The sequence below is a fragment of the Pollicipes pollicipes genome, unplaced genomic scaffold, assembly GCF_011947565.3.
Source record: "Pollicipes pollicipes isolate AB1234 unplaced genomic scaffold, Ppol_2.1 Scaffold_3087;HRSCAF=3621_pilon_pilon_pilon, whole genome shotgun sequence".
NCBI classification, from domain to species: Eukaryota; Metazoa; Arthropoda; class Thecostraca; order Pollicipedomorpha; family Pollicipedidae; genus Pollicipes; species Pollicipes pollicipes.
Window position 1 is genome coordinate 19,085,544 of NW_023596225.1, and position 18,755 is coordinate 19,104,298.

General features: G+C 52.8%; 1 protein-coding gene across 1 annotated transcript; it reads right to left on the minus strand.

The window, feature by feature from the left end:
- Nucleotides 1–4,186: 4,186 nt before the first annotated feature.
- LOC119114809 (uncharacterized) lies at nt 4,187–12,839 on the minus strand. The gene is made up of 7 exons (XM_037238846.1): nt 12,758–12,839; nt 8,826–8,949; nt 8,253–8,383; nt 7,303–7,412; nt 5,764–6,036; nt 4,754–4,963; nt 4,187–4,440 (listed from the first exon to the last, which is right to left on the minus strand). Exons 1-7 carry the CDS (start codon nt 12,785–12,787, stop codon nt 4,323–4,325), a joined length of 996 nt encoding a protein of 331 aa, XP_037094741.1. The 5' UTR covers nt 12,788–12,839; the 3' UTR covers nt 4,187–4,322.
- Between the last annotated feature and the right edge of the window lie 5,916 nt (nt 12,840–18,755).

Sequence of the window (18,755 nt, forward strand, 5' to 3'; positions counted from 1 at the left end):
CAATCGTGTTCTGACCAGTACACATGGAGGGCACACGTGCGCGCCTGCCGGAGGCCTGCTGTCGCGCTCAACGCCTGACCAGCGTCACGCTGGCTAGAACTGCTTCACTAGCTTCCCCGTGGGTGGGCCGGCGCAGGTGAGCTGGCAGTGGGCTCTTCATTGGGGTCAGCGGAGGTTAGGTCATCCGTCAATTACCTGCATACTTTAGGCATTTTAACTCTCTCCCCGAGTTACGCATCAGCTACCTCAGGCAAAACTTCCATCCTCCACGTTATGCTGTGTTGAGTATAGCATCCCGAAAAAAAACGTCCATTTGGCTTGGCCATTTGCGCGACACCCGGCTGCAGGGTTTTAGATTGTTGAAATCCAAACATGACTTGCAACTACACCGGTACGTAACGGTGCGCCATCCGACCCCCTCCCTGGTGATACTTCGGTTATGCCCTACCAAAAGCCCCTCCTTCACGCATGATGTTATTTATGGTCGGCCCCTTACCGGCCGAACCCGGCTGCCAATGCCTGACAGGCTAGTGCCTGGACGTGATGTTCGTTGCTGCGTTGAAGGGAAGTCGGCATATTTGACAAGTGTGCTCGCTCTATGCAGGGGCGTGAGGTTTGCTTCTCGGTTGGGACGGGACGTTGTGACCACCCGTGGCGAATGACAGCCGTTCGTCTGCATTGCCAACAGTTCACCAACGTGGACTCAATCAACATGGAGCACAACCAAATCGACAAGATCCCGTACGGGATCTTGTCGCGGGCGCGCCACCTAACCAAGCTGAACATGAAGGACAACCTGCTGACCTCGCTGCCGATGGACATTGGCACCTGGGAGCACATGGTGGAGCTCAATCTGGGCACCAACCAGCTGACCAAGGTGCCGGGACGATATCCACACCTGCAGAGCCTGGAGGTGCTCATCCTCTCCAACAACATGCTCAGGGTGAGCGGACTGAACGCGCGCTTCTTGGCCCCTTGGGCTGCCTCGTTTGATACCATCGCTAGCATTCGACGAGTCGTGCGTTTGGGCACAGGAGCTGTGCATTGTCAGTGGCGGCCCTCTGTGTCCGTACCTCCAACTCATGGCAGCTCCTGTGGCGGAAGGCGTCCTCTGACCCACAGCATGCCCGTGCAGCGTCTGGCCGTCAACGCTCGGCAACCTGCGGAATGCTGCGGGCTGCTGGACCTGGATGGAGAACCAGCTGAGACGCTTCCCACGAGATCGGCTACCTCCGCGATCTGCAGCGGCTGGTGCTGCAGGAGCAACTGCCTCACCTCGCTGCCCAGGGCGATCGGGTGGGTCCGACGAAAAAATAAAAATTATACATATTTTGATACAAGATGCTGTTTGAAGATCACCAATTGCTTTGCTGTCAGGCTGTGTGCTCCACGTTTGTTAGGTATCTCGACACTGCCCAGGGCAATACAAAGAGAATGCAATTGGCGGTACAAAGTGCGTAAGGAGATTCAGGGCTGCTTGGGATGGATAGCAGTTTTCGCCCGTTGTTCAGGGTAGACCAGATACAGTGTTGATGGACTGGGCGTTCCTCAACAGGGGGATGCTACTGAACCAGGCTTTACACTGGTGTGTGGGGCCCACTCAAAACCAGGGTGTTGTGGCGTGAACTCGTTCTAAGACCGGGTGTCCGTCTCAGGCTGCTGACCAATCTACCTACCTGAGCGCGGGGGCGAAAATAAACATCGGCCACCTAGTGGAGGGAGGGTGGGGAACCTGGAGTCGCTGGAGTCGTTGTACATCAACGACAACCAACCTGCACAGTCGGCCGTACGAGCTGGTGCTGGGCTCGAACCTGTCAGCTGCTGAGCCTGGACGACTGCCCGCTCTCGCACATCCCGCCCGAGATCGTGGCGGCCGGCCCCAGTCTGGTCATACAGGTGAGCGGCGGCGCGCGGCGCACGGGTCGGCGCGTGGTAACAGCAGGCAGCTGACGACCTGGCCGGGGGAGAGGCACGTGGGTCAGAGCTAGCTCATCGGGTCGGCTGGCCGTGCGGGCCGAGCTTGGTCATATCGATTGCGATTGTCTGTGCCCTGTGGAGTTCATGAACTTTTCGAAGTGGGCGGCATACCGGTCTTACCAAAAACAGGCCAGATCGTGGTGACGGGGGTGGGAGTCCGTGCAGTAGACGTCATGTCAGGGGTCTGTATGGCTATCTTGGTCGCTGCGGGGCCCGTAAAGTGGAAAGATGGCTGGCAAGCAGCCATTCCGTACCTAACTGGGATGCTAGAGCTGTGAGACGCTGCCGATGAGCTGTGTTCATGGTTTGTTACTGGTCGTGTCAGTGGTGTTCATTGTTGTCTGAACTGAACGGGACGCAAGAAAGGTCAGTGCTGCGCAGTGGTGTATTATAATCTGGCATATGTTTATGTGCTGTCCCAATCTGGTCCGTGGTGGTACCAGACCACATCAATCGCTTCTTCTCAAAACGTTTACCAGTAAAAGGCACAATAATGGTGTACTAGTTTACTTAACAAGGTAACCATGGCGAAAAGCAGTCGCGTTTAATCGTTATGCATCCACCGCGCGCCATAGTTCCACGTCAATAAAGGTCATTTTTGTGATGCAACAGGTCTGGCTGTTTCCCATGCTTGATTTCTTTCGTTCACCCATGCAGTGGGTTTGACGGCCGCCTGGGTGTTTGCAGTTTTCTGAAGATGCAGGTCCGTACCGGGCGATGTGACACGCCAGGGCAGCGTTCCAGCAGTGCCGCCCGACTGCCGCTCGTTGCGTGGGAGGCGCCTCGGAAGTGGTCGGCGGCCGCCTGCTAGCCGGGCAGAGGGCGCCGCGAGCGGGCCGCGCCGTCGGACTTGGCGTGAGCCGCGCGCCAAGCGCCGTACCCCGTTAATGTACCCTGGCGCCCGCTGTCGCTGCGCGCGGCGCTTACGGTGCGGGCCGAGTGGCGCGGCGCGCGGAGCGGCCCGGACGCCAGGCGGCCCGGAGCTGGCGCTACGTGTCCCGGCCAGCTTCTTCCCCCAGCCGCTGGGCGCTGGCGCCGGGCGCCGTCAGCCTCACCGTGCGCCGGCGGTGGCCGCAGGCGCGCCAGACAGCCCGCTCCTGGCCCGCGCCGCCTCTCACCAAACGCACAAAGTCGTATCAAATGGTCGGATGTGATGGTGTTGGCCGGCCGGGGCGGCGGCCGCGCCGTCCCGCCGGGGCTCGCTGTGATCCTATAGTTGTGTTAGCTGGGCGACCGATGGTGGCTCGGGCGCGCTAGCCACCGGACCGCCCGGCCCGGCCCGGCGCGAGGCCGCGGGCTCAGCGGCGCCGGCGGGCTTGGGAGTCGGCGTCATCATCGAGGTGGGGCGCAGCCACGCCAGTGACGGGAACCGGCCGCCGTTGGGCGCGCACTATGTTGTCGCAGACGGGCCCGCGCGCCACGTCCGTATTCTGCGGCGTGGTTTCTATTCATTTTTAGTTATAGTCTTTATCGCTATATAAACTTTACCGAGGTGACGCGGCTTCACGATTATTTTGCACCGCGTTTTTGCCTGTGTTTTTGTCGTCGGCTTTGCCGATCAGGGTTGCCATAATGTCTATCGGCACTGCTGTGTCGTCGCATTGAGTCGTTGCGCGCTTTCACAGACCGGTGACATGGAAAATGGAAACGGATAAACCTGTGTGCTGACGATAAAAGTGGACTGAACTGTGTTGTCACTGCGGACAAGGCGGTGGCGGAGATCTTCATGGGCAGTGGTTGGTCTCTGAGAGTGGTCAGTCCAGCCAGCCAGCGCCGACTCCTATTTCAGCGCACCTTAAGCGGGGTGCACTGCCACAGGCACTCATCAGCTCCATTGACGCTCGGCCCTTCGCCCCGCAATTGCGAGCTCCGGCCGCGACGGCGAGAGCGAACGCTGCGGGGTCACGTGACATGCGGGGCGAACAGGGTGGCATTCCCGCACCTGGGTGATGCATACAATAATCCACAGATTTGTAATGTTTTATTTGGTTACTGTTATCACTAGCGATTCGGTACAAAAGTAGCGACGCTAAAACTACTTTGAATTGTATTCACATGTAGTATGTTCTTTTATCCACCTTATTTGTTCACATTTTATTTACAATATCCTGCTAGGGTATTCGCTTCGAGTAGGGATATAATGTGAGCGTATGTGTGTTGTGTGTGTGCGTGTATCTGTGCACGTCACTGCTCACTCTGAAACTTTCGAGGTTTTCAGTGCGTGGTTGCGTGTAGTCTGTCCTTGTTCTCGCCCAAAGCTCGTGCTTCGTAAGCAGCCGAAGCGTTCAACGCGATCACAGAGTGGTTTCAATAATGCCCGCGTGGCGCCGCTGGCCGCACCTTGATCAGTAACAGCGGCAGCGGTCCTCCGGACAGTGGCTGGGGTAGCCCAGGCAGTTCTCGTGGCAGTAGAGATCGGCCTGAGGCCTCTTGGCGAATTCTCCTCTCGCCTCGCACTCGGTTCTGCGGTAAAACGGGACGCAAGGTCAACGACGTGGGAAAACAAGGTAGCGCGATTAACACACGAATTTGTCGAGCACAATCTCAGTAAGCCACCTACCACGGCACTTCAGATGCGACAGCGATGCACCATCCGGCTAAATCGGGGATGAAGCTATAAAGCCGGGTACTGCTGCCCTATCCCTCCCCTCCCCCTCTCCCTCTCCCCTCTCCCCTCTCCCCTCTCCCCTCTCCCCTCTCCCCTCTCCCCTCCCCCTCCCCCTCCCCCCCCGAGAAGTCCGGTCTCGGCTGCGCGATCCAGCCGAGCGGTACTCACATGCACATGCACTTGTCGTCCTCACAGGCGTCCGGCTCGGCGAGACACTGCAGGCAGTGCTCGTCGGCGCCCTCCTGCTCGGCGAACCGGCCGTGTGGGATGCACACTTGGGGCCGGAAAGCGGGCGCGCTCGGCTCGGTGCGGTGCGCGTCGGTGGCGCTCACCACCCGGGCCGCGTCCGCCTTGGTGTAGGGCAGGTGGATGCGCAGGCTGGCGACGGGCCCGGACGAGTCAGTGCACGCAGGCGAGAGGCACGTGTGAGTAGCGGGCCATGGAGTCGGCACGAGAGCACGGGTGGACACGAGGGCACAGGAGCGGCGACGCCACGGGAGGAGCACGAGAGCACGGATGGACATGATAGCACGAACATTGTGGCGGCGCACGGGGGCACAGGTAGGCAGAGGGTATGAATAGAGCGGTGGGGCCGCGGGGGGAGTACAGATGGACACGAGAGCACGAGCGTAGTGGCGGCGCACGGGGATATTGCTAGGCGGAGGGTGTCAACAGGGTGGCGGTGCAGGGGTAGCACGGGAATACGGTTGAGCACGAGGGTGCGAACAGAGTGGCGGCGCCACGGGGACGAGGGGGGGGGGGGGGGGTAGCGCGGGGACGGATAGACGCGAATGCGCAAGGATGGTAATGGCGCGCGGCTAGACGGATGCTCTATGCTCTAAATTGCCCATTGTCACCAGCGCATTGCCGGATCACACTACGCGTGAAATTCGGTGTGGTTAGTTTCATGGTGGCTTCTTAAGGAAAGCAGTGCGTATAAGACCGTACAATCTTTTTTACAGAGTCGTCTTCCCTCTTGAGCGGTCGCCCGATTAGGGGCTCGGGTTTGGAATTTGAAGCATTTTTGCGTTGCCATGCTATTTATATTGTTGTATACGAATGATTATATACCCTTTACTATTTCGCACGCAGTAATTCCTTTGCATTTAAAGCTATTAACGGACACGACTTAAATAATTAACGTGGAATCCCCCAGTCACCATTCAAGCCGCACCTACCTGTTATCCACGGGCCCAAAGTAGCCGGTGTTGGATATGATGGCGATGTCGGCGCAGTTGATGAATGTCTCCTGCGGGCCGCAGCCGACAGCCAGCGTGCCGTCCGAGCAGGTGCCCCAGGTGTTGCCGGCGTAGTAGGTCCACTGCATGACGCACTGGGTGCACGTCAAGTAGGGCGGCAGCTCCACCTTCCAGCGGAAGATGCCCGCCTTGCCCGAGTCCTCCGGAATGATGAAGCGGATCGAGTCGGTGCCCGCCACCTTCAGCACGTGTCTGCAGCGAAGTCGGTGGAACGTGTCAGGAGACGCCAGAGAAGGTGCTTTTGGCGTGTCGGCGCGGGCGCGGGCGTCTACGGATGTCATAGTGTGAATTAAGGGTTATGCACGCCATATTTACCTATCCACAATCTTTATCATGCAAACAAGCGCATCTGTTCGTGGAAAGGAAGATGCATTTCGTGTCGTTACTACTTCGACATGCGTCATGCCACATAAGAACATCTCCGTAAGTTCTTTCCAGTTCGTGTTGGCGCCTGGAGCGGAGCTGCTAAAGCCATGTGCGTGCTGGTCCCTTGACGCCAGCCTCCCCGGGCAAGGTAGCCCGGACGGCCAGGCCGCTCCAGCTGGTGCCAATGACCGGCGACAAGGGGGAGGGGGACCGGTCGGCTGGCCGGCCGCAGAGGCCGGGTCAGCGCCGGGTCACGCAGCGGACGGGTACACGTCCGTCAGCTCGCCGGCCTGATCCTCCGGACCGGTACCGACCACCCGTCCGGCAGCGGGTGCACCGGCCGGCGGGGCCCACCTATGACTCCTGGTCAGGCCGCTTGTGCAACGGTGCCGCTCAAGCCAACAGGTCTGTTTAATCGGACGGTGTGCACCCGGGCAGTTGCCGGCATGCGTGGTGTGTGCACCCGGACAGTTGCCGGCATGCGTGGTGTGTGCACCCGGGCAGTTGGCGGCATGCGTGGTGTGTGCACCCGGGCAGTTGGCGGCATGCGTGGTGTGTGCACCCGGGCAGTAAGCGGCATGCGTGGTATGTGCACCCGGGCAGTAAGCGGCATGCGTGGTGTATGCACCCGGACAGTAGGCGGCATGCGTGGTGTGTGCACCCGGGCAGTTGGTGGCATGCGTGGTGTGTGCACCCGGGCAGTTTGCCGCATGCGTGGTGTGGCACCCGGGCAGTAGGCGGTATGCATGGCGTGTGCACCCGGGCAGTTGGTGGCATGCGTGGTGTGTGCACTCGGGCAGTAGGCGGCATGCGTGATGTGGTAAACCGGCCCCCAGAAGCAGGACATGACACTCACGGCTCGTTGTCATCTGCTGCCGGCAGATTTTAATGTCATCGTGCGACCACGGAGGTCATGAGTTCGGCCCCTAGGCATCCCGTTACTTCAGTGATGACGGGCGTGCCCGCTCGTGAAGTTGGATCACGAATTGGCTCGGTTCGGCCGTGACCAGGGTGATGGCTCACGTCAGTGATGCACAGACGAGCATGCTGGAAGACAGCACCCGGCCGTGTCCACTGAAGAGCGTGACTCACTTGTTGAGGCACTCCTGCGTGATCGTCGTTTTGTCGTTGTTGTGTGGGCACAGGCGGATGACGAAGTTGCCCATGTGGTTGGCAGTCAGCTCCACCTCGATGTCGACCAGCTGCGACCAGGCCAGGACGATGTCATTGCATACAACAGGGGCTTTGCGTTGTTGGATATGATGTAATTCAGATGATTGGTCATTGCGCCATGCAGAATTTGTGTGACATAATTTTTTGTAATACGTATTTAAGCATGTTGATGAGCGAGCAAATACGACGCATGAAATGTAATAGAAACACTACAAACCGACGGTATACTGCTATGCTTGAAAGGCGTCGAGTTTGCACTATATGTATTTTTAATAACAAAAACCTTGTTAGGATTCCAACTTGAATTCGGCAACTCTCGCCAGCTCAACACAGATCAGATTTTTCCAAGTTTAGGTAATCGTCTCGAATGGGCTTCGGATTCGGCTCCATTTCCATAGTTTTTGTTCCGATTTTGAAATAGACTCCATGCAGGTGGAATCGAGCACAAGTCGGGTGACTAGAAAGACTCTTCGATTCTGAGCCTTATGGCGAGGACGCGTTGGAACCACGGAGCGTTGTCTGCGAAAGCTCGGTTTGATGAACTAGAATGGGACGCGATATGGAATGAGCCGCCCGCCAGCTCATCTCATAAGGCGACGTTCGCTGCTACCTTCACGTTTTCCACTTCGGCGCCCGATTCATTTAAACTGCTGTCATGATCACCGTGCACATCAGAGCCGCGTGGAACACATGGACTATAAGCTGTTATCAATGGTAAATTTGTTTCTCACCATGCATAATTTTGGATTTTCGAAACCTTCATCTATCAATAACACGACAGAAAGCTATCTAACAAATCATCACCACAAGATATTTACGCAAGTGCTCGCTCACTGGGTCCAGAAACGGCGTCTGCCTGCACCACTGACCTGACCAGGTGCGTAGCGTTTAGCGATCACGCCCTGCGCGAAGGTGCCCCCGGCCTCGTGAGGTCGTGGCACGGGCAGGGCGTAGTTGTCCCCACACACGCCGCATTTGCCCTGGTTGTGCTGGTACTGCACTGTAAGCCGGGGGAATGTCACTCGCATGGCACATCGCACATCCACAGAGCTGAAGGGGATGTCAGAGGCCGTAAGCGGTGTCGGCAATGATATCGAGAGCATTCCCTAAGCTGCATCGCATATGGTGGCGCTTTATAAGCTATCAGCAATGGCCAGTCTGATAAATGGTGCAGGGAGCTCAGCTCAACACTCCAGGCACCTTGCAATAGACCATGGGGGATTACAAACAGGATTACGATGGAATTATCAAATTGGGATTACTTGGCATGATTCGGTAAACTATTTGAATGCTGATAACAATAAATAGCAGGTTATAGTTGAGGCTATCACCGTCGGCAATATAAAAGCCGGCTTTGAGGCGGTATGTAAATTAACATTTCAGATCATGCATGGCTTATCGTTATCCGAGGCGGCTGCCGTTTTTTTTTTTACTGAGCTCACCGATAAAGCCGCCGCAGTAGAGCTCGTTGTCGTTGTAGTTGACCGGGTTGGGGAAGCCGAAGCGCCACATGGCGTTCCTGGCCGGCGGGTCCATCAGGCGGCCGTGACCTGTCACGTGACCCACCTGACGGGACACCACAGGCATGGCAGTCAATCACAGGGCCACTGGTCAGGCACGCGCCCGCTTCACGGTCGGGTGGCCGTCGCCCACAGTCGGACAAACGCACGAACACAGGCCGGCGCACCACTGGTAACGGTTGGGCGGGAATGAACCATTTCGCCCAGTGCTTGGGAAGGAGCTCGTGATCAAGGTTGTCACTATCTCCAGGCATTAACTTACACACCATGTAACACACCTGGTGGTGGACCCTTAGAAAGTCCCATACCATGCCTACTGATCCACAGAAAAGTTTACCGGCCGCAGTTACTTCAGCAGCCAGCAGCCAGCGGCAGGCGACAAGGCGCAGACATATACGCTTATACACAAGTGGTACACAAGTGACAACAGACCCGTGGTCCGTCTAACAAATGCGGATCCATGGAGGAGCCAACTGGACCATGCCGCACAACTTTAAATTGCGTTCTCCCGGAGCCAGACTTAAGGCGGCGTCCCGGCTCCGCGCCCACGGCTGCGATAAGTCTCCGGCAGCCATGTGCTACCACATGGCTGCTGTATGCCATACTCCTGGCCGGTACTGGCACGCGGCTACCAGCGCTCAGTCCAGCCATCAGTGCGCCTCTGCATAGCTTGTTGCATAGTTTACATGCTGCATGGGCTACAAGCTGCATAGTTTGCTTCGACCAAAGAACAGAACCGTTCGAGTACGTCTCGGCACGACAGCAAGGCTCCATCTTGTGGCTGTTAACCCTCGTCCTGAATCGCCGTTTTTCATGACGCGGACTGAAGAGGAGGGGGGCGGTCGATGCGATCCCCCAAGAAAAATAGAGCTTAGCGGAAAGCACCAAACGATTGGCATTAATGGGACCTGTCATTAGTAATAACTTGTAAGCTGCTAGGTCAATGATTGACTATTGTGCAAGGTCAAGGGTCAATCCGTGCTGAAAATCGAACTTTTGTTAGCTTTGCATGCTCACATATACGAGACCATTTACAATAGGAACACGAAATCTCATGTGTGTTCTTTGTTCAATTTCAAGTAAAATGGTATGCAGGTTTATGTGTTTTCAGCAAACATTCATTACGTATGGCGCCGATAACCGCCCACGCCGCCCGTAGATTGTTGTGCAGCGCCCCTAAAAAACTGCCGCTTCTCCCAAATCAGAAATGCCAGGGACACGTTTTTGTGTTTAAACACGCACATTGGATGATCCTTAGACAACTAACAATGTGGGCACTTGCACGACATGCCGGAGAAGCGTCCTCAGAAAATATTAGGGGAACTCGCACCGATTCCCCTTTCAGTGCGACGGTGAAGCCGTATGATCCTCCCTTTTGGTCCATCCCGCACAATACGCAACCCCACGAGTCATCAGTTGCATGAATCTGAGTGGCATGTACATGCTCCACGCGACGCGACCTGCACTGCCGGGTAGACAGCCTGAGCATCAGCAGAGCGGTGGGAGTGCGGGGTGCTGGCGGGCCGGCCGGCTGCAGCTCCGCCGGCCGGCACGCTGCACGCTCGGCTGCGGTGCACGTGCTGCGGCGGCCGAGCCGAGGGCGCGGCAACTGTGGGGGTGGGGGAGGGGAGCGGGGGCAGACCAGGGTCACCGGGCCGCGCCGGTTCGGCACGCTGTCCGGCCGTTGACCCGGCGGCGGAAGACGAGTCCAGCAGAGAATTTGTGTCCGACCGCTGCAGCCTGGGCGACGGTGGTCAGCTGACGCGACCCTGCCACGGGGGGGGGGGGGGGGCGGGAGGGCGCAGGTGGTACGGCGACGCAGAAGCGCGGGGGTTTTGCTAATGATGCTTACTATGCATTACTATGATGTGGATGCATACCTCAGTGTTGCATGATTGACGCTAATATTCATTGCGGTGGGTTAGTCTAGACCAGTTAAAACGCAATTATAATGCATGAAACGACCAGAACAGAGAAGGTTTGCTACGTGCATCAAACTGGTGCGATTTGTTTCCAAAACCCCCCGTAGTTCAGTCAGTTAGCCCCCTAGTCCAGTTTTAAAAATAAGAATAGCGGATTGATTGATGCGGATTTATTTGGATCTCGCCAATGAAGTCGCCGCCATGATTGGAAAATGTATTTTGACGGGCGTGGCAACGGCCGCACCATTCAACATTGAACGTGGAGAAATGTGCACATTGCGCCGTCAGAACACACCCATTCTAGTACCCTTGCCACACCTACTTCTCTCAGTATTCTGTACCCACGGTCACCATCGTGTGGACCTAATCGATTGAGCAACGAGGGCAGAGAGCGAACGGTGGCGTACTCAGGAGGTCAAAAGGTGAAGCAAGTTACGTTGCTTTTTAAAGCATTACGAGAAGCATATAAGCCGTTTAATGCCAGTAACGGATGACAGTGGCGGACTCTGATTCGGTCAGAACGCTGTTAAACTCGTAGGTTATTATAGGTGCTATTATGTCAATGCAAACAAACCCATTACACTTGATTATCCCATGTATAACACAGGAAAGATGATAAGAAAATATCGTTTGCTTGATGTAAGCAAAAAGACTGTCAGCTCCTGGTTTTTCGGCCTTGTTAGTTCAGAGTTCTTGTGCTGAGCTACCGATCTTCATTACATCAGGAGGAACTGGTCAAACACAGTTAAAGAACAAACATCACTTATATCGACAGTTGTCATTACAAACAATGTTTGCTCTATGACGTTTCACCGGCACCTTCTGGCATCCTGGCATATTGAAGGGTTCATGTGCAACTACAACTCATTGTAGTTCGGATATCGTTTTTCATTTTTGAGCATAGTTGAAATAAACGTAAACTTTGGAAAACAGCCTTTGCTCGCGTCATAGAAGCATGATCATACCATCGAAAAAAGAGCAGCGTAAATATGTCCCCTTCCACACACACACAGGCACTCTCCTCCACCCACGTCCTTCCTAGGAAAATGTAGCTTAAAAGGAAGGCCCATTATATGCGTTTTCAACCATATTTTTCGAACCTTCATTATCAAACTTCAATCAAGAACAACTAGTGGTTCCAAAGCAGGCTTTTCAGCCCAGCGAAAAAAGACGATGAAGTCTGCATTTGCGCTGTGAGGGCCTTGATTCACCGTGGCATAGTGATATATGTTATGAATACTGCGCCGCAATGCCAGTCAATATCCCAGTAGAACTTGATGTGAGAAAGAAACGCCAAACGAGAGCGTAACAGGCCAACAGGCTCCTGTTTTTCGGCATTACGATTTTAAGGTTCATATGCTGAGTTAACGGCGATTATTTCACACTCTTGAGGATAAGCACAGCTCGAAATATTGAATACGGTGAATATAGTTGCTATTTAACACTACAACATCGTTCAGCCAGCACCTCCTTGTACGTCAAAGGCTGCTAAAAAACATAAGAACTTTGAACTGATGATGTCACAAACGAGCATGTAATGTAGCCAACAAAGTAGAAATCACGATCACCAGGCAATGAGGCGATTTTTGGTGTGCGTGTCCATGTGCAGACACTTCCGCATCAACGCCCATCATCTCACCCACGTGTCTTCACAGTGGTGGAAAACACTGATGGTCTGCATGCACACGTAAAAACTCCACGTGATGCATAAGCTGTCAAAACAGTCAGAAAACAATACTTCCGATCAAAGTAATGGATGGGTCGCAAAGCGAACGACTCTTGACGACAAACTGAGACACGGGTCATAAGGGAACTACCAACCTATTGCTGAAAAAGATATTGTCAGTTAGTCAATGAGACAAGCACGTCCGATTCCTCCTTCCCGGGGCATGCCCGCCCGCTGTGCGCCCACCGCAGCCGCCTCACACTCACGAGAGCAGCGAGGAGCAGGACCGAGATCATGGTGCCGTCAGCTGTTCTCCGGACCTGTACGCTGGCACGGGAACGTCGTGGCTGGACGGTCGGACGGGACTGGTGCTAGCGCCCGACGCCGGCCGGCTCGTCGAAGTCCTCGCGCCCCGGGCGGGGCTTCGCACAGCGTCTGAAACCGGCTTCCGGGCACCGCAGCGTGTACCCGAGCCTCGGACACGTGTCCGGGCTCGGCAAACTGGACCGCTAACCTCCTGAGGGCATCAGGCCGGCAGCGATTGCGGTGATGGCGCATGACCGTTGGTGGAAGTGGGAGTTTGCTGAGGGACAGGCCTCGCAGCTGACCTGGGCAGTTTTCGGCCTGAGCTGTCAGCGACCAAGCCGCCATCGGATGTTGACCTCTGTGACGGCAAGTGTTCTTAGTGACCGCCGGTTCAGCGACCTCACCTCTGGAAAGGGCGCCGTTACAACATCTTAAATGAGTTTAGCTTTCGGTTAGCGGGATTTCTTGACTGATCCTGATTATCATCGGCTGATATTCATTGTCTGTTCGATTATCAATCCCTGTCAGTTTTGACTGCTGCAAAGTTTCTACATGCAGGAAACGATGTGCTTATTAGGGCTTTGCTCAAACTTCGGCGTTTTTCTAAAAGCAACTAAAAGTACTTGGGTTTTCAAAGGACATATCAACTGCATCTAGGATGCAAATAGAACAAAGTAGCGCTTCCTTAGTCTGGACTTAACCATACGCCTTGCACGCCGTAGACAGGGTAGAATCTTGTGCCTGTTTGGGGGGCAACGACCCCAATACTGAGCCGCCCCACACCAATGTTGGGCCTGTCCCCTCCCCCTCCCAATATTGGGCTGGGTCCGCGCTATATTTGGCTGGGCCCCCATAATGTGGAACCCGGCTCCCCATACCCAATCAGTTCTTTGAAGTAAATATAATGCAAGATTTTGTTAGGTCTCACAATTTGGTAAAAAACAATGCACTTATACAAAACAACATACCATAGCTTACTTTAAAACGAAGCCCCAAAACGTCACACTTTTCAGTCACTAGCCTCACGTTGAATGTTTTTGCGTGATTGGGGCTTTACGACGCTTTTGAAACTATACGGCGACGCCTGCCTCTCATCCAGGCAGAAGGGGCGGGCACTATGGGTAATCCAACTCCACAGTGAATGATTAAGCGCAAACGTAATAACTTGCTCACGTTGTACACGCAACAGATTTGCACACATTGCCTAACTTGTAATGCCACTCGAGTGGCATGTCATGGCGCGAGTATGAAATGTTGGTGGGGGGGGGGGAAGGGGGGGGGGGTAGCAGAAAGCAGCGAAACTATCAAAATTCGTAGACCTTTGAGGCCAAATTCGTTCTTGTAGTACATACAGCCAGCTCACTGGAACAAAAATATTGAAGGAGCCTTAGCTAGTGTGTTGCCTACTAGCTAAGGCTCCTTCATATCCTCTGCGCTGCTCTTCTGACCTTTGGTCGTCGTTCGTTCGGGGCCCAAAAGGGTCCTCGGGACCCTCGGGACCTAAAGACATAAGTTAAGCCACGTGTCCCTGTTCCAACGATAGTGGCGCCCTTGGTTCATCGTAGAAATTTAAAAAATGGGGCAGTTGTTAGCACCCTTCGGAGTCTGACGCCACTTGAAATGAAAGAGTCTGGGAGTCTTCGTGGTGCCTCTCCAGAAGGGGGTGCCTCTTCAAAAATATTGCAGGTTGCGAAGCCCGCAATGAAGGTATGGGGTATCTCTTCATTGAGAGGTACTACTTAGAAGTTTGTCAGGGTGGAAGGCACATAACTTATGTTGCACCTGATTTTAGTGCCTTTTTGAAAATAGAGGTGCTGCGGTTCTTTAATGGCACGCTTGGCCTCGGTACCTGTTAAAAATAAAGATTGTGGCGCCTCAAAATAGAAGCTTTGATGATCCATGGCTGGATGGGCCGATCCTGAATCTTGTCCATGAGGAAGTGCGAACATTGTAGTTCCTCCTGAACTTTGTTGTCTCTTGAGAATAAAAGTTTTGGAATCCACTGTGGTGCTCACTGGAATCGGGTGCCTGCTTAAATAATACTTATGGTGCTTCCACTATGAGGGTTTCGTGGTGCCTCTTTACGGAAGGGGTGAATCCAGAAGAAGGTCAGGATGAAAAGCAAAGAACTCGTGGTGTTCCTTTAAAATGAAGGCTTCGGAGCCCATTCAGTGGTCCGCTTAGATTTGCTGCCCATAGCAAATAAATACTTAAGTGCTGCATGGGTCGGTGTTGGTCGGTTACCGCCGCATGGAATCGGTCGATCCATCATTTTGCCATTGGAGCGCCATGGGTATTGTAATTTTCCCTGACATTTGTTGTCTAACAAAATTAGGGGTTGAGACGCTTTCAAATGCCCCACGGAATTGGTTCCATCCGCAAAAGACCATAACTCCCCAAAATAAAAAGGGAGTCACTTTGCTGAACGTCGAAGGGCGTGCCGATCAGGAGTTTCGTCATCGCGAAACGAACAGAAGCTCTTCTTGAAAATAAAGGCCACGGTGCGCAGAAATGGAGGTTTTGATATACCGCGCCTAAGGGGCTGGAAGGCATGGCATGATGATAGGCGTAATGATAGGCAGGAAGGAATAGCATGGAAAGCATAGCCTGTTGAGAATGACGGCTTGCAGCCCTTCTCGGTGCCCTCTGACATTGGATATCTCTTGAAAATGAATGCTTTGGTGTCGGAAATAATGGTTGTAGTGCTCCCTTGCCGAATGAGCCGGTCTAAGAAGTGACCTTGGAATTTGGTGCCTACCGAAAATGAATATTTAGGTCCCTTTTCGGAATCCCTGGACCAGGGATAAATGGTGTCACTGTGGTGATTCCAGGGATCTGACAAAATATTTGAAGCGTATAACAATACAAAATATGCTGCATGCATGGCGTTCTTCATTGCCTGTCGAAGGCCTATTCAATATTTGCTGTTGATATCGGAGTATGCACTATAGAGTATCATCAATTTTGGTGAGAGAAACACCATACTGGCAGCCTAATTTTGAAGAGAAACTCCAACACATTTCTAGACCTATGGATCCGTGGGTTCGCAGACGATAGCGTGCATTTGCCTGCACAAATGGAGTCACACCCTCGCCAGCGTGATCGCGCGTTGTCAAAGTCTAGGCGATATCTGCTCGCCGAAATCTGAAATTGTTTCCGATCTGTGGTCGTCAAATTTGCAATGATTCATGCTTAGCACATTCATGGAATAGGTTGGTGAAACTGTGGTGTTCTTGCGTTATTATAGAAACGCACCGCGTGGTCAAACACTTTTCATTTCGATGCCTTCAAAAAATAGAACTCAGCTTTTTTTAAGGAATCTCGCTACCTCTTGCTGAAAGTTTTAGGTGGTGTAATTCGTGGCTGTGACCATAATTATTCGTATATATATATATATATATATATATATATATATATATATATAACTTATATATTATATCAGTTATAAATGATGCAACATATAAAACATTTTCATAAAAATGTATGTTAAATTAGGTATATATATATATATATATATATATATATATATATATATATATATATATATATATATATGACTCATTACGGGGCTGTGGCTCCGTAATAAGCGTGGCTGGCTAGATGGGGTCGGGCCGCTGAAGCTATAAAAGTCCAGGTTGTTGGTGTTGAGGTTGGCTTGGTTGAGGCCTCACGCAAAACTATTGTTGAAGGTAACCAGGAGCACGCAGTTATCAGCCAACGGGATAAGCAACATATTCGAAGAAATTTCTTATTTTCAAACTAAAAGAAGAAATTCGCATCGGTAATCGATCTAGGTATTACATGATAGCGTGCACAGAACGACAAGTGTGATCATTTTGGCGAGAAATCCAAATGGTCGGCACGCTTCTACCAGCATGGTGTCCCATCGGCACCGGTTTGAATATTCGCTGCCTCGATGCTCCCCGAATGCTCCATGCCAGCAGACAGGTACTGTGGCATTGCAAGTACAGGAAATCAGAAAACTTTCCTCGTGCAAGTTCGTTGGATTTAGAGCTATAGGGCCATTGGCTTATTTTGGCGTTGCTGATTTCACCCTATAAAATATTCAACATAAACAGCTAATTAACTATAGTATTTGTCACATATGTCCGTAAAAACGTAGACATGTACGCATCGGTAAACTCTTAGCTCTTAATAGCACCAGGTGTTTCACGCACATTTTCGAAACAACCGTGCCGTTAACGACGTATGTCTTTTTGTAAGGTAAGTCGACGATCACACTGCACGTGCGCCCGCCGTCGTGTGCATTGCGATGCGCCTGTCGTGAGCGGCGTTGTCGGAGCCTGGACGGTGCCGGCTGCTGACACTGTCGAACAGTCAGCGACCGTGACCGGCCGACCCTGCCAGGCGATGGCCGTCGGTCCGGTCCCCGCTCGTGTGATTGACCCTCGGTGGTGGTTGGTGAAACCAAAAACCAGTTCCTCTGGCGCGGGAAATCCGCACCACCGTTAGGTGCAGCGCCGTGCTCGTGCACGAGGCGAGCACGGCGCTTTTGCAGTACAGTACGGCGGCGCGAGGCGCAGGGGCTTGAGTGACACCAAACGCGGGACTTGGTCATTTTCCGGGACTGCATCGGCGTCTTCAGGTCTCTGGACGACCCGCGAGCTCCCGGCGAAATCCTGCCCCGTTTATCTGACGTACTGCCGTCTCTCAGCATGCCACCTGTGCGTCGTTGACGGACGCACTTTCCGCCTCCCCGGCACAAACCGACCGTTCTACTGTGCGGCCCCTTTCTGGAACCGCCTACCTCCGGCCAGCACAGCCTCCGGCACCCGGCGTGAATTTATCTCCGAACTAGATGAGGCCTCGCGTTGACAATCGTGTGACAAGTATATATATATATATATATATATATATATATATATATATATACATATAACATTTGTCATGTGTTTTTAAACTGCGCCAGGCCGGGGGGGAGTTAATGTCCCCCCACACAGTTTCCCAGACACAGCCCAAAATCGAACACTGGCAAAAACACCAAATTTTAATTACCTGTTCATCTTTAAATTTAACATCCTTTGTGCAACTTCGAAGTTTTGATCTGCCTAGGTCAGTGATCCAGGTCAAATCAAAGAAATCAACATTTTAAAAAAATTTGACCACGCATTCAGTTTTTTGGGTTATTTTTCGTCGCTCAAACTTGCTTAGTCCCTCTTGTTCTTCGTCTCATTTTTTCCTTGAAACAGACGAGGTCAGTGCCTTGAGGTTAGGTAGTTTCTTGCTATTCTATCTAAATAATGTAAATTTTTACAAAGTTTCGCGTAGTTTTGATGATACATTTGAGGAAAACATTACCAACTCACATGCACAACCATTATATGACCACAGAGCGCATGACATTGGCCCAGGTCATGGTCTTCCCCTATGGCTGCCTTCCGCCAAACACAATCTGAGCTCAGCATAGGCAGTTTTCACAACTGACGAGTTGTACTCTTTTGAGTGGGCGACTACTCCCCCCCCCCATGTTCAATCTGACCCCCCAACGGCGAGTTTGGTCCTCCAACTTTCTGAAGCCCGGGTACATAAAGGACATAACGAAAAAAGCTCGAAATATATCAAATTTAAGGAATGCTTTCACCCAATGTTTCACGAACAAAGAGAGAAAAGGAAAGGAAGCTGCGAAAGCATGTCCAGTTTAATCTATCCGAGTTAGTCAAACTCTTTGAACACTGCGGTCGCGCTGTGTTTACTTGGGTTTGTTCTGCTTTTCCTGAATGCTGCATGCTTTTAGTCGCATTATTTATATTTTTACCTATGGTCTAATTTTTTGCAATTTTGGTAGGGTTTTGGCATCATTCACCGATATTTCAAGTTGTACAGACCGCAGCAAGTTGTGCCATTTTACTACTGCGTCTTACCGGAAAATGAAAACGAATCGGTGGAATATTTGCATCCAAAAGCGTGGTCAAGTTATAAGTTGACTACATTCGGGGG